This window comes from Hippoglossus stenolepis, chromosome 1 (assembly GCF_022539355.2).
Source record: "Hippoglossus stenolepis isolate QCI-W04-F060 chromosome 1, HSTE1.2, whole genome shotgun sequence".
NCBI lineage: Eukaryota > Metazoa > Chordata > Actinopteri > Pleuronectiformes > Pleuronectidae > Hippoglossus > Hippoglossus stenolepis.
Genome location: NC_061483.1, coordinates 6,491,148 through 6,505,445, shown reverse-complemented (window position 1 = coordinate 6,505,445; position 14,298 = coordinate 6,491,148). Strand labels below are relative to the sequence as shown.

General features: G+C 40.5%; 1 protein-coding gene across 2 annotated transcripts in view; it reads left to right on the top strand.

Moving 5' to 3' along the window:
* Positions 1 to 14,298, top strand: part of LOC118118626 (zinc finger protein 609) — a 67,852-nt gene that overhangs the window by 31,798 nt on the left and 21,756 nt on the right. For both annotated transcript variants that reach the window (XM_035171897.2, XM_035171808.2), the window contains exon 3: positions 13,484 to 13,709. In XM_035171897.2, the coding sequence (XP_035027788.2) occupies positions 13,484 to 13,709 (226 nt within the window). The remainder of the gene's footprint in view (positions 1 to 13,483; positions 13,710 to 14,298) is intronic.

Here is a 14,298-nt window from a genome sequence, read left to right as displayed (position 1 = left end):
AAAATTTGTGGTCTGTGCAGTTGCTGTTTTGCCGAGATGACTTTTCAGCCACCAGCCAAAGATTCAACCAAGTTGATGCTGCGATACTTAAATGCCCCTAAGTTAATTTCCTCCCCAACACTAGAATATCCCAGCACCCCTAAAGGCATCCTGGGTGTTAGTGCAGTGGCAAGAAGGGAGGATGTGTCGGTGGATCAATGAAGGTGAAGTTAATATGGAAATGAGCTCCTCTTTGTATTGGAGGCTGGGGAGTTGTTTAGTCCTTGGCAATGAGCTGAGCTCGCACATTCAATTATATTTTGTAAGTGGGGCCCTTGTCCATCTGGAAAACTAAATTATATTTAATCATATCCATTAGGTTTATGTATCCCTTGAAGAGTGAGACATTTTGCTGTTGGATTCATTCACTCAAGTCATATGTCACAATTATTATGGTATTTTTTGCTATAAATAATATACCTCAGGTTATTACTTTAGAGCTCCTGGCAATTTGGTTATTGCTGAATAATGGGACTGACTGATAAAATCTAGTCTTGAATTTTGTGCCGTATGACCTTGAGACTATACTTCTATGATGTGAGCTCATACAGAAGAATGTCAAATCTTTTAAAAGCAGTGTATCCACCTTTTGTTGTGGTTCATACTTGTTTCTTTTTTGTACATTGTATTTGATGTGTAGCTGTTAGTTGTGAGGTTTGATTGCTCTTCACAGAAATCAAAAGTAAGCAAGTAAGAACCCCCAGTGAATTGTAAGAAAGAAGGTTTTGTAGAATTTTTAATATATACTGGGAGGTTAATTATTTATTCCAGTCTCATCTCAAATGTAGTACTTGGTATGAATTATTAAACACCACAGAGGCAAATTGTTAGGAATAAATGCACTTGAAAAACCCTAAAATAAAAGGCAAATATAGCATGAAAAATGTATTCGTGCCTGCTGTTCTGTGGCCAACTAAAATTTAAAAAAGCAAGGCATAGACACAGCTTTCAGATTTTCATAAAATGTTAACTCTTCATTTGAAATACACAAGTCACATGATTTAACTTAAACTAACAATACACAACACTGACCTCGCTGGCTCTTAAGATTGTCAGTTTGAAACGAAGTCCTCAGGATAAATAAAGATGGAGGTATCATCTGTGTTTATGGATAGCAGCTGCAGACAGGGAGGAGGGGGGGGGGACTACAATGACTACAGTGACTGTTTATTTTTATCAGGGCATTAGCAGATTAGGCACTCAAACTAACAAGGTCATCAAACTCTGATGGCGGAGAGCAGCAGACCTCTGCTAAGCAGCTGGCATAGAGCGGTGGAGATTTGGTGCGTTATCGTGGGTTTCACTTTGCTCCTGCTCCTTTGACATCCCCACAGCCCGACCTGTTAGTGATTCGAATTATGTCAATACATAAATATTGGATATAAAATGTGTAGAGAGTCCTTACCAGCAGCTACAGTGTGATGGTAGAACTATACTGTTCTGACTAAATTTTATTAAGAATTTCGTTTCTTGATTCGACCACCATTTTGTTTGGAACTTACCACACAAGGGGCATATGCACATATTTTAAATAATTCATTAGAAATGTAATAACTTATTTCATGATTCAACTGGGAACAAGCTGTAAACACATACACAAAAAAGTCAGGATTTACCCTTCTGCCATGAAGAGGCTGTATTAACTCCAGAGTGCACTCTTCATATCAAACAACAGCAGGTGCCATTCAAATTGTTGTTGTTGACATAACCCGAGGAACACAAGTGACTTCAGGGCAGCAGGAGGACTTTCCTGCTCGGTTGTAGTTTCTTGGTCCTCTCTGCCCCTGGCAGTGACCGAAATGTCTTGAAGTTGCAGTTGGATGAGACCAAGAAGACGGGGGGATAGGGGGAAAAAAAAAAAGCCAAGAGAATGTAATTCCCACTTTTCATTTCAAAGATCGTAATTGATCATTCTGATACATTTTTGTTTAGGATTGAAATCGAATCACCTCCTGTGGTGACTTGTCCTTTGATTGACCAAGTGTCCGAGGAACATTTTGGGGCTCAGCCTACTTCTTTTGTTGTACCAAAGAGAATCCACTGAGTCGTTTTTAAACCTTTTCAAACAGCTCTCAGGTTGATTTGATAGATGCTAAAGTAAATGTATTTTCAGATTAGCTTGTTTTGGCATGTTTTCCACTTCTCACGTAACTCCCTGCATTATACCTAAATCACCTACAGACTATAATTATCAAACAAGTCACAGACATGCTGTGCTGTTCAAAAAAATAAACTCTAGTGAAACTTACCCTGCTATTCTCTTTTAGACACCTGTCTTTTCAACTATTTTTTTCCCTCTCACCAGAAATGGTGTTGAAATGTCATGCGGTGCGAGCCACAGCGATCATTGCCCCAAGGTGTATTAAGGTGTAAAAGTCTATTGGGGGCTTGAGGCAGCCGTGCAGGAACTACGGGCACTCAGTAATAGTGCACATCATCGTCCATTAAGACAGACATGGTTCAATGGGAGCTCTGTGAGACGGCCAACAGTAGAGGTTAATCAGAGTAGCAAGCACGAGTGAAAGTAGCAGCGTGAGGGAGAGTACAGCTCAAGTACCATCTGCAGAACAGAGCACACGCCTTCTCATCTACAGACATATTTCAACAACCACGCACTCACTCACTCACCCGCTGCACCTTAATCATCTGCTGAATTTACTGAATTGACAAGCCTAGAATGGAATTTGGAAACAGGTCATAGGATTACTAAAGCTGCTGACTGTTATGTAGGTATAGTTAACATTTTATTGAGGTTTCATAATTCAGAATGAGCCATATTGTTCAAAGTATATATGTAGCAGATATATTTGCGGTCATTGTTATTCCCACAATCTTACACCCACATGACAAGTCTATATGTGTTGTTATGAAAGGTATAATTATATTCATTGTTTTCTGTTTGTGTCATTCCAAGTAACACAAAACAATAGAAAGTAATTTGGCATCGTTAAGATTTCCCCAAAAAAAAAAAGAAAGTAAAAATGTGTGTGGCTAAGAATTGTCTTTCTAATGTTTGGATAAGGCACCACCCTCAGAAGAGTGTCAACATAACAGCCTAACAGAGAAGATCTAAAAATAGTTTGAGGTTAGGAGCTCTGGGGAAATCTCACAGCCTGAATAACAACTTGTTTTCCTTGTGTAATATGTGGGACTAATAAAATGTTGGTTATTTCACTGATAGGGCTTTCCGGATAGTATGTCTACGAGTGTTTATCTTTGCTGAAGCGCCGTGGACCCAAAGGTAGACACCTGAAACCTGAGTTTTGGTCAAAGCTGTCAACATTATGGTGAATTTAAACATCGATGGACACCAACACGAGGAGCGCGATTTCCTTTCCCACTCTGATCTCAAAGCCTCGGTCAGAAACCTCCGACTTGTAAGAAGTCAAAGAGGGAATCATTGGTATTTGGGTGGGAATCTAGGTGGCTGAGCTGTTGATGACAGCCTCTCTGTGTGTTGTCAGGTTTCCCTTTGCTGTGAGATAAGATTTATGAGTATGGAGAGGGCTGGAAAGAGAGAGATCCTCGTAGGCTCAGCTTAGCTTATCTGGATTTCTGCTCCCAGCACAGCCTCTCTGCCTGTCGGACGCAGAGTGGGTGACCTTGACAAGAATGTGGCTTATTGTTGTAATAGATACTGTTGTTGTCAACTGACCCATGGTCAGAGTGGGAGGATGAGAAATGGGAGACAGGGGAAAAGGGAAGAGAATCACCAATTGAAGCTAGCAGCATCTAGATAGGATTAAGTTCAAATCTGTCCTAGCTAATGAGAAGGTAAGCTTCTGACATATTCACTATCTTACAATAAGTAGTTGCACCAGTATTCAATGTTGAACTGCAGTTAACTTCAATAACGTCTGTTCCTGAGATTCAGTCTCTGAACAAGAAAACATAGTGAATCAGTGCTAAATTTTCGAGCCTCTCAAATGAGAGTATATCCTGGTTTTCTTTCTAGCATCATTGTAAGCCAAATATTTTTGAGAAGTTTGGTCAAAAATGGAAGACCTCACATTGGCCTGTAGGACATCACAACAGTCATATGACATTATTATTTGACATTTTGTCATTCTTGGCATAACAATTTATAAAAAAATAGCCCTATTGTCAGCAACACTTGCCAGAATCCAATGCTGCAGGGCTTAGGGTTAGCATAGGTTTGTTCTTGTTAATAAAGTGCAAATACCGTTTGTGCAGGTAGCTTGACATGTAGGCATTCAGCGTGACTTGTCAGCAGTAAACATGAAGAGTTGTTGTTCCTGCTTCCACATAAAGACCTTTTAGACCTCATGATACCCAACCCCCCCCCACACCCTGTCGTCGGACAAACAATACCAGGCTCAGACTCGAGGCAACCGGCTGGTCCACCGAGAGGAAAGGAAGGAATTAGGTTGACAAGGTCAGGCCTGACCCAAGACAAGAGAAAGTGTTCCAAACCAGCTGCTGTGTTAACCCAGTCTGCCAACCTGGAACCCAGTTTACCTGCCAAAATCCAAACTGAGCTAAGCAGGTACAAGGGAAGATTTCTCGAAATATAGCTTATATTTCCAATCCACATCTGCTCTTTAGCCGAATGACACAAGCTGAGATTGTCTCGAGGAAGTAGTTAAGAGGGGGAAGACCTGGCCAAGATATACTGAGGTGTTTACTTGCTGCCACCTGTTTCATTGGACATGAAAAGGGTTTAGTAAGTTGGATGGTGTTGTTAGCTAATGACCTAGAATAATTAACATTAAAGAGCAACTTGACACTAATTCCATCATTGCTAGAAATGTTTCTACAGATATTTGTGGTACCCAGAGGATGGACCCCAATGTCTTATCAATGGTGATAAGCTCAGCTGCCTTGTCTCTTAACACCATCACGTCATTTTGAATAAAAACACTTAAGATATTGAAAAAAGTATTATATTTATATTTTGAAATGAACAGTATTTAAAATACAAGGTTAGCTCGGTTGTCTTCCTAGAGTTTTGTTTGAATATTTAAAGAGGGGAAGAGAAAGAGAGAATTGTAAAATCATTTTTTGTACTCATATTTTTATAATTCATCCAAAAAGCATTATGACAGATTTAGGATTATTTATTACATAGGTTTTATTTTCATATTTCTTTGTACATTTTCATGCATTTTACTCACCAAGTTAATTCCTAAAATATAGGTGCGCAGCCACATTTCGAGCAGCACAAGACATACATGCATTAAGACCCTCAGAGAATATGTAAACTCCTGGTTTTACATAAATATTGGTCACATTTTACTATTGCAGTTTGATAGTAGTAGTAAAAAGAGAGGCATTTTTCCTCTGCGGGATTTTGCTTCAGTAAGAAAATTAGGCCACTGCTTCATAAGTGAACAAATTGGTAAGCTCCACTTATCTTGGCTCGGTCCTGTAGCCTGCAGTCCCATGTGCCTTCTGTCTTTTTATATCACTTTTACTTCCCATCATGTGGCTGGTAGCTGTAGGAGTCGTCTCTTGACTACTGTTTGTTTTCCTTTCATCAGGGAGTGCAGATGTCTCCACAGGTAAAGCCTCTCGTGCTCTTAGAAGATGTTTCCCTTTTGAAAAAAGCTTTGTGTACCTTTTTTTGTTGCTTCGGTGCAGTCAAGGGCATTTGTAGAGGAGTAGCTCTGATTTGCAGCACACAGCTCTAATGTGTCACACTAAAAAAGATATTACATTTGATTACCACGGAAATTTACAGCAAATGTGAACGCGCCACTTGTCTTTGTAACACTTGGGGCTGTGATTCACAGCTGATGCGATAGGTTGTGAAGTGAAAGTTCGCTCTGCGCTGTGTATGAAGCTCTTACAGAAGGTGTTTATATTTATGTCTCGTCTTGCACTGTTGTATTTCTAAACTTGAAGGTTGTGTTGTATCATAAAAAAATACTCATCAGCATTTCCTGGAGACTGGTTTAGTTTAGTAGGCTTTTAAACAGGGTTTCTGTAGTTTTTTTTTTTGTGGGTCTATAATTCAATCGTCTGAATTTAGGTCTTGAATTTATGCTACTTCCACGATGCCTTTTGTTTGTGGTGAAAAGAGAGTCACGTGATCTCTGCAGCTGAATTGATATGTTCCTTCCTGCCTCTGTCTGCTGCGCCCGGCTGCACCACCCCTCGCCTGAGTAATGCCGAGGACCCAATTCCCTGGACTTAACCCGCAGGTCATGTCTGAAAACAGCTTATGTGTTGTTTTCTTTCTTACCAATGCAGAGATATTAGCACGCTGTAAAAAAAAAAGACGAAACCAACGGCCAAACTGATTACTGAAACACCCTGGTCCAAAATTATCGCAATACACTGGAGGGAAAGATTTTGGATTCCTACTGCCTCTGCCTGTAGTTTGTGAGATAACGTAGTGTATGGATGGTTATTCTCTACTTGGCTATTTCACATTATCATCAATTATGAGAAAGGAAACTCTGGGCCTCTGATATTCCTTTTATATCCGTCTTAAATTTATTTTATTATGGTCTTAAATTTAACTTGCCGAAACCTACAGAAACCCCGTTAAGATAAAATATAAGTGTGCTTTACATTATGACTAACTTGATTTTTATCCCCCACAGTTTGTCATTTATATGCATTGTGTAGACCCGTAATATTAAGGAGTCGTACGGCAAACTACTTCTTTGTCAGACAGTAACTGCTCGGAGTGAGATCCCGGCTTCCTCGCTAACAGATTGTAGGTCATGGGTGAGCGAATTCATCACAGCTTTAGTTTCCTCTCTGTATTATTTATGTGTGGTTATGCTTTTCCTGAAAGCACAATTAGCAGCTCAAACTGAGAAGAGTTGCCTAGAAATGGAGTGCCTCTCCCAGCTGGCGGTCAACAGTAGATGTCAGGTGTTCCTGTTTGCGTTTGCTCTCTCGGTTTCTGCGATTATTCTGGGCTTCATAGAGAATGAAAGTGGTTTCAGTCAAGGAATGAGGCGATTTGTGCAGTGTTTGAAAACAAGCGAGTGGGCTTTCAGGACTTGAAAGGGATTAAAGTCATTTTCTATCCCTTTTTTTTTAATGTCTCTTGGTGGATTTGAATTTTTTTTGGTAATCAAATTAGAATAGACTAGTGCATTTGTTTTCAGTTTTGACATAATGCTAATAACCTTGTTACTTCTATGCCCTCAATAACAGGACTCACTTTAAAAGCCACCCAGTGATGTGATTGTATAATGATTACTAGATTCTCAATTGTCTGGAGTGGTTATAATTTAAATGTTGTGCTTCTTAAATTCATTATGTGGCTTAAACAACATAGCAGAGATTACCAGTCTTTCTTCACTGGTTGTCAGTGGTCCTTGAAAGAAGCACCGACCACAGCCAGCTAGAAGTGTAATCTCCGCTGGCCCCCGACCTCAGTAACTCACCAAAGATATTAACAGGCTTTGCCCCTGGAGTCAAAAAGAATTACATATTGAAGCGGGAACACTGAACTTAGCCAACTAATAGCACTTCTGGAAGGATTCCCTTTTACTTAATAATGGACCTCTGTGTCAGGAAGAATTACATTTTCTCTTTTTTAAGGCCGGTGTTTTCTTTCTTCTGATGTTGAGAATTGGGTTGGGTTTCCCAGGCTTTATCTCTTTCGTCCAATCATTAAATAATCGTCCAGTTCCAGTTTATTCAATCATTTTTCCTTCCAACTCTTCATACATGATTACATTTAGATTCAGGTTGCTATGTTGATTGCCAAACAATTCTCAATGCATCGTTGTGGCTTCAACTTGTGATGACCAGACCTTTTCCCTTTTAAACACATTTACAACAGGGTAACAACTAATCAGTTCATATGTCCGGTTTTAACAATAAATAGATATTTTTACCAGTTTCCTAGACCCCTAGATAAAGTCTTTCAAGGTCCTTTTTTAATTCAATTCATAAATTGATAATGTACAAGTATTTTACCAGGCATGCTTGATTGCCTTCAAAGCAGCTTACGTGCATTAGCTTAACATTACATATGGATGTTGTAGTGTATTATTTAGACTTCATGTTAGAGGTTGAGATGATAGAACCACATCTGGGGGCAGTCCTCAGTATGCGTTTCCTGACCTGATTTCAGGACCCTGCATTACTCCCAGCTAGTGTCAACTGAAGGTCTCAGCTTCGGTATAAAAGTAAATGCTGAATCCTCTCAGGCGTGAATATCTGTTCCGGAACATCACTGTTACAGATTTCAAATCCAGTCTTTTAAGATAGAGCAGGATAAACAAACACGAGCAGAGTGTGTGCACAAAATCAAGGAAGCATGTGGCGAAACTGCTTATGGTGTTTATTTTATTACAGGCACTAATACAGAAAAAGCACCAGAAAGAAAACATGTGATTCCATGGTCTAGCGGTGATGCATATTGAACTGCGGTTGCAGACGACATTCTCCGTGACCTGGAACAGCAGTCTCGTATCAACGGCTAAGCCATGACCGCAACATGCATCCATAATCCTGTGTTGAACATGAGTTTGTGTATGGAAGTGATAGAAGTCTGCAGAAGGTCCATTGTTAGGAATGAGTATTGACTTTCTACCTTTTATACCATTTTGCAGACAGTATTATCCATATTACACATAACAAGGTCACGGGATAATTGTGTTTTTCACCACTCAGTATTCCTACTGCATGACGGTGAACATATTCCACCAGACAAACAATCTGATCAGTTACAATTCATGACACAGTTCGGACAAATTATTTCATGAATTATTCCTCGATACAAAATGATTTAGTTTTGCACTAATTACAAAAAATAGACTTTTCTTATTTTTTTTATTTTGTTTTGTTCAGTTAATAGTGTGGAGTTTATTCATTATTTCCAGATTAATTTCCATTGGAAGAAATTGCTCAATTTAAGCCGCAGTTAATATTCATTACTCATCAATTTATTATCAGAAACTGAATTTCTCATTCATGCTTCAGTGTTTGTAGAAACATGTCACATTTTACATGTTAAGCCCATTTGCTGTCCTCTAAATTAATAACTAATGGATGTGCTTGCTTGGCATTTACAGACAAACTGCACCAATTGTTCGCTCTCTAGTTTATCTTGAATTTGTACCAAATTAAATGGTTATTTCCAGGAAAACTCTGAGGAGGTTATTTGAGAGATTAAGATTAAACGTTACCAACAAATCATCCGGATCATTGATGGTAACTTTGACTGTCATTTCTGCAATTTTAGCAATTTAATATCAAGTACATTTGTAATGGAGAAATAGCTATTTGTACATTTCAGTGGGTGTCAGAGTCAGTCAGTGTCAGGCTCACCGAAAAAATGAAAATTCACTCTTTATCCACGCACCACTATGCTGATGGTGGGTGGGTGAAGTGTTTAAGTCCACAAAACACTTTTGGAGTCTCAGGGGTAAACAGCTTTGCAGCCAAATCCAATAGAATTTAATCAACTGGTGATCAATGTTTCAAACGTAATAAAACAGACAATGAACATAACATGCCTCCATACTGCTCGTGTGGTGTCATCGAGGTTTCCGGAAGCCCCGACCTTTATATTCGACTCGTAACGGCGTCATTTACACAAAGTCTGGGGTAAAATGAAAGACTCAGCTCAATTTGGTTGACTGCATTCAAGTCCAACGTCGCACACATGCTAAACCACCAGGACAGGTGTCTCAGTATGACACTGCCGCGTAATCCTTTCCTAATCCTCGCCCAAGATCAGTGCTCAGTTCCCTAATCCCAACTCTAATAAACAAGTTAAAGCTGAAGTTAATGTGTCCAGTAAAAAGTGCAGCTTGTGTCCGTCTGCCAAGAGGGAGTTATTGTGTGATCGCTGGAAATCCAGACAGAGTTCCTCTTCCGTCAGCTCAGTGAAATAAGCTCAACACCAGTTAAAGATTCATAGGATTTTTTTTGCCAGCCAGTTAAACATTATTCTTGCCAGTGTGGCTTTCTGGAGGAGCTGGCACGGGGTTTGAGTTAAGAAAAGGTTTGCGTGACACTCGAGCATTGTGGTTTTGGAGGAGATTTCAAAATCCGTCTGCAAAGTCTCGCAAGCAGGGAAGAAATCTTGGAATTTGGCATCGACCGAGTGCTGGGTAGAGCCTTGTGTAATCGGACAAGTTGTGTAGCTCACTCACATGTGGTTTTTCCAAAACCCTGGACAAGACATCAGGCATTTCACTATGGAGGTTTGCATTCCGCAGCCCTGGAGTGCAGGCCCTTTTGTTCACTCATCCATTCACAGAACTTGGAAATGGAAATGAGTCGCATTGTTCTTGCACATTGTAAACTCGTCCCATTTCTGTTTTGATTCAAATCTAATTCGTTTATACCAGTACAGAGAAAATGGTTACTTTATTGTGGCTTGTCACTTTTGATTGTGACAGTTGCAACAAACTAATACCCTCGACTTTAAAGCTTCCCTGGTAACAACAAGATTTAAGTGGAAAATTAAAGTTAAAGCTCATCCAGGTACAGGAAACAGTGGAGTGAATTCTTCACTATCACCAGTATTCAGTTGGTGAGTCATGATTAACATAAATTCAGTGTTATTGAAAAGTGTTATTTTTCTCAGGTCATTTTAAATGATAGTTAGCTCATCACTAGGTTATAATAAGGTAGTTTGACTCTCAATTAACTAGCACTTAATCTGCAATAATATGTTGACTGATCTATTAGAATATCTTTGGCTTTTGGGCTGTGGGTTTGACAAAATGAGGCGTCAGGTGAACTTGATATTGGGAAAATACGTTGGACATTTTCAAAAATATAATTGTTGATAAAAATGCTCTAGATTTATCCATTATGAAAATAATCATGAGCTGCAGACCTAGTTTAGGCTCCAGCCAGTTTCTATTGTGAAGGGTTTGATTGTTTGAATGAAAAAAAAAAGAAAAGGGAAAGCTAAAGGAGAGCGTTTTGAGTGGGTGGCGAGAAATGAGTTGTTTTCATGCGAGTTTTGTTGTTTGTGGTTGGTCAATAAAGGAAACTAAGCTGAAGGTCGCTGGATTTACAGTTTTTAGCAGAAGATGTGTGTTGTTAAATGTCCAACAGCAGCTCAAAAAACACAACAACCCTTAATGTTGCTGCCCATGAGCACTTAAAACACCTTGGTCTCTGGGTTTATTGATAAGTGGTATCCAGCCGCAGGCAGCCGAAAGTAGGAATTAAGTGAGTTTAATAATAAAAGCCTCCTAGCTTGTACCTAACAATGTAATAGAATAAATAGGTCATTGCCAGGCCATTACTGTGCCATTTAAGTTTGGTTCAGAAAAATACCCAAAATGTCAGTTTCCAAAATGTCAACACAATGACTCCGAGGAGTTCAGTCAATTTGGAGGAGGCCCTGCATGAACCTGTTTGCACCTTTTCAACGCGCGGCTGTCAGTCTGAGGCCGGGCTGGTTGTGTGGTCTTGTCTGCGACCCTCTGTGTCTCCATAAGGCCCAGGAACAGTGTGTGGTGACAGCTCGGCTGATTACCTGTCCTGTCTCATTCACTCAGCCGGCCTGCAGCTTGGCCGCATCATGCATCAGAAAGTGACAGACAGTGATTATGATGTCGTTAGGCCTGACTCTCCGTTGCTCTCTGCACACATTAATTTGCTCGTCCTCCGAGCACCGGGAGAAATGGGCTCATTTCAGTAAACCGTAAAAAGTCTTGAGCTAATATTGAATTTCATCAGGGACTAATGTTTGGTTTTCTCATGATTTATTTTTTATCAATCCTTATCAGTCAAATCTAATTATGAGGAGGAAACAAAGAATCATAAGTAAAGATTTTTATATTTTGCATGTACTAAGCTTATATGCTAAAAAGTCAGATTTCAAGCATGAAATCTGAAAACAGTGGATGGATTCTTCTCAAAAAAACATAATTTAAATTTAGCCGTAATGGATCATCGTGATTTGTGCATGTCAACACTTGTCAAACCCCCATCCCCCCCTCGATACACATCAACTCTACTGCCTACGATGGCTAAAGGCAAACATACTCAGAAACTAGCATTTATAGTTGTCAGTGGTTTGGCCAAACGCAGCAGGGCTTTGAGCTACATTCTAATGCTGCCATGGCAACAAGTTATTGCTAAGATGTGGATGTTAAGCAGATGTAATGTTCGCCATCTTAGTTTAGTAGGAAAGTATGGAAAATTGGAAAAATATTGCTAGTGGGACTGATTAGTAGTGCATGATTTGAAATATACATTACTGGACAAATTGAAAGTTGGGTTCATCATCTGGGAACCGTGAGTGTAAATTTTGATGTTGATATATTAATATTTTTAAATGTGAACTGCCGTTGATAAGGAGAAAAGTTCAGAGGACCAGTAAATTCCTTAGGATTTATCCCCTGGGGACCATAAACATAAACGGCACCAATAGATTTTAGTCTGAACCCAAGCGATGGACCAACCGACCGAGCAAGAGGCCAACGTATCCGTCCCTATACAAGGATCCAAATGAAGCCGTTACTGTGACATCTGCAGCGTTAAGCTCTTTTAATTCTCCACATCACACTTTGCAGCAGTAAGTAGATTAGAACAATTATTTAAAGGGTGTACACGCTTACAATCCAATGTGTCAATTGTTATTTTGTCTTCTAAGTCTAATTGGATCCAGTATTGGCAGCATATTCTCCAGCACCGAGTGGTTTATGCCCAATTAATAACTGTGTGGTGTTGGCTGCAGCGTGGCATTCCTCCCGCAGTTCAGTGCTAATGACTCGGAGTGCTTTATGTGGAATGCCTTGAATACAGAGCGTCCTGGTGTCACTGTGGCCCTTAAATCCCCATCAGTCTTCCTGCTTCTCTTTCCCACCTACACACTCTTCTACCACCCGTCCTCTCTCGCACTTCTCCTCAGTTGCACTCATCATCCCCCTGCCTTCTTCCTGTCCTTTTCATTTTTCGTTTTCTAACGTAGTCCCGCCGTCTCTTCACTGCTGCCACAGTGTGTCAGAGCAGGTGGAATCAATTACTGACCCTCAGCAGCGCGCTCCCTGCCACAGCTAGCTCTTTAATTGAGGGAATTAATGAGTGATCAGTCTGTGAGATAATTTGGTGTCATGGATCTCGCTCGGCTGTGTGCGAGAGAAGAAGGCTGGGGGAGGGATTGTTTGAGCAACCCTGCATAACTAATTCTGTCCTTCCTCGGAGGTGGTCAAAGCGGTTCACGTGTCCCCAAACTACCTCCTCTGCCTGCTAATCGCCTTTCAGGTTGAGGACAGACAAAGTGGCGTATTACAACACTAACTGCAGCATCACGCTTTTCTGGTGGTTTAAAAACAGCTTCTACAGACCGCAGAAATACCAGAATGTCTTTCATGCGTTCAGCACCATTTTCACTTCCTCTCACTGTGGCATCCGTTGGCTGTATCTCAGCATCTGCTCTGTACATGTTTATACAGTGGTTCTGAAGTGTCTCATGTGTTTCTTCTCTCTCTCTCTCTCTCTCTCTCTCTCTCTCTCTCAACCCCCACTTCTTGCTTCACAGATGGAATCTCCTGTCTCCACGCCAGCCCCTCCCCCCCTCCACCTCCTGGCCGCAGTAGGCAACAGTGAGATTGCCTCGCCGTGTGAGCAGATAATGGTGCGAACACGCTCAGTGGCAGTGAACACATCCGATGTGGCCCTGGCTACCGAACCTGAGTGCCTGGGGCCCTGCGAGCCCGGTACCAGTGTCAATCTTGAAGGCATTGTGTGGCAGGAAACTGAGGACGGTAAGTGAAGTGGTTTTAAAAAGCTTTGCAGTGAAAATCTTCCCTGTGAAACAAGCCAGTTTTGTATTTTGATGGAAAAGAAAATTAGATATTTTGTTTTTTTTGCTGTTACCTACCCAGTGTGGTTGCATTAAGATATCAACGACGTATTGGTTTTTCAAGGCTTTAATGAAGTCTCTGTAATTAAAAAAAAAATCATCTTGCTGTCATTACTATACATATTTAGCCCATTAAAAGTAATTGGATATGCAGTGATTGCCTCAGGAGCTGGTGATGGTCCTAATGTGGGCTTTAACAGCACACATGCTGCATTATATTGCCAACAAGAACAGTTGTTGAAAGGAAAGTCTTAGGTGGCCTTGATTTGCTTTTTTGCCGGGGAGTCTGCAGACGGGAGTTTGTTGCACACAGATATCTGCTCTCAACAACAAGCCTCATAACACAAAGCCTTTTCTTTTTTGTAAGCCTGCCAGTTGGGAAAAGAGTTGGCTCCTCTCCTGCAGTGCAGTCCGAGTGAAATGTTCGGACCCTCTCGGGTTTCTTTTTTTACTCCCTTTGATCGAGAGCGCATTCAGCTTGCTTAATTTTA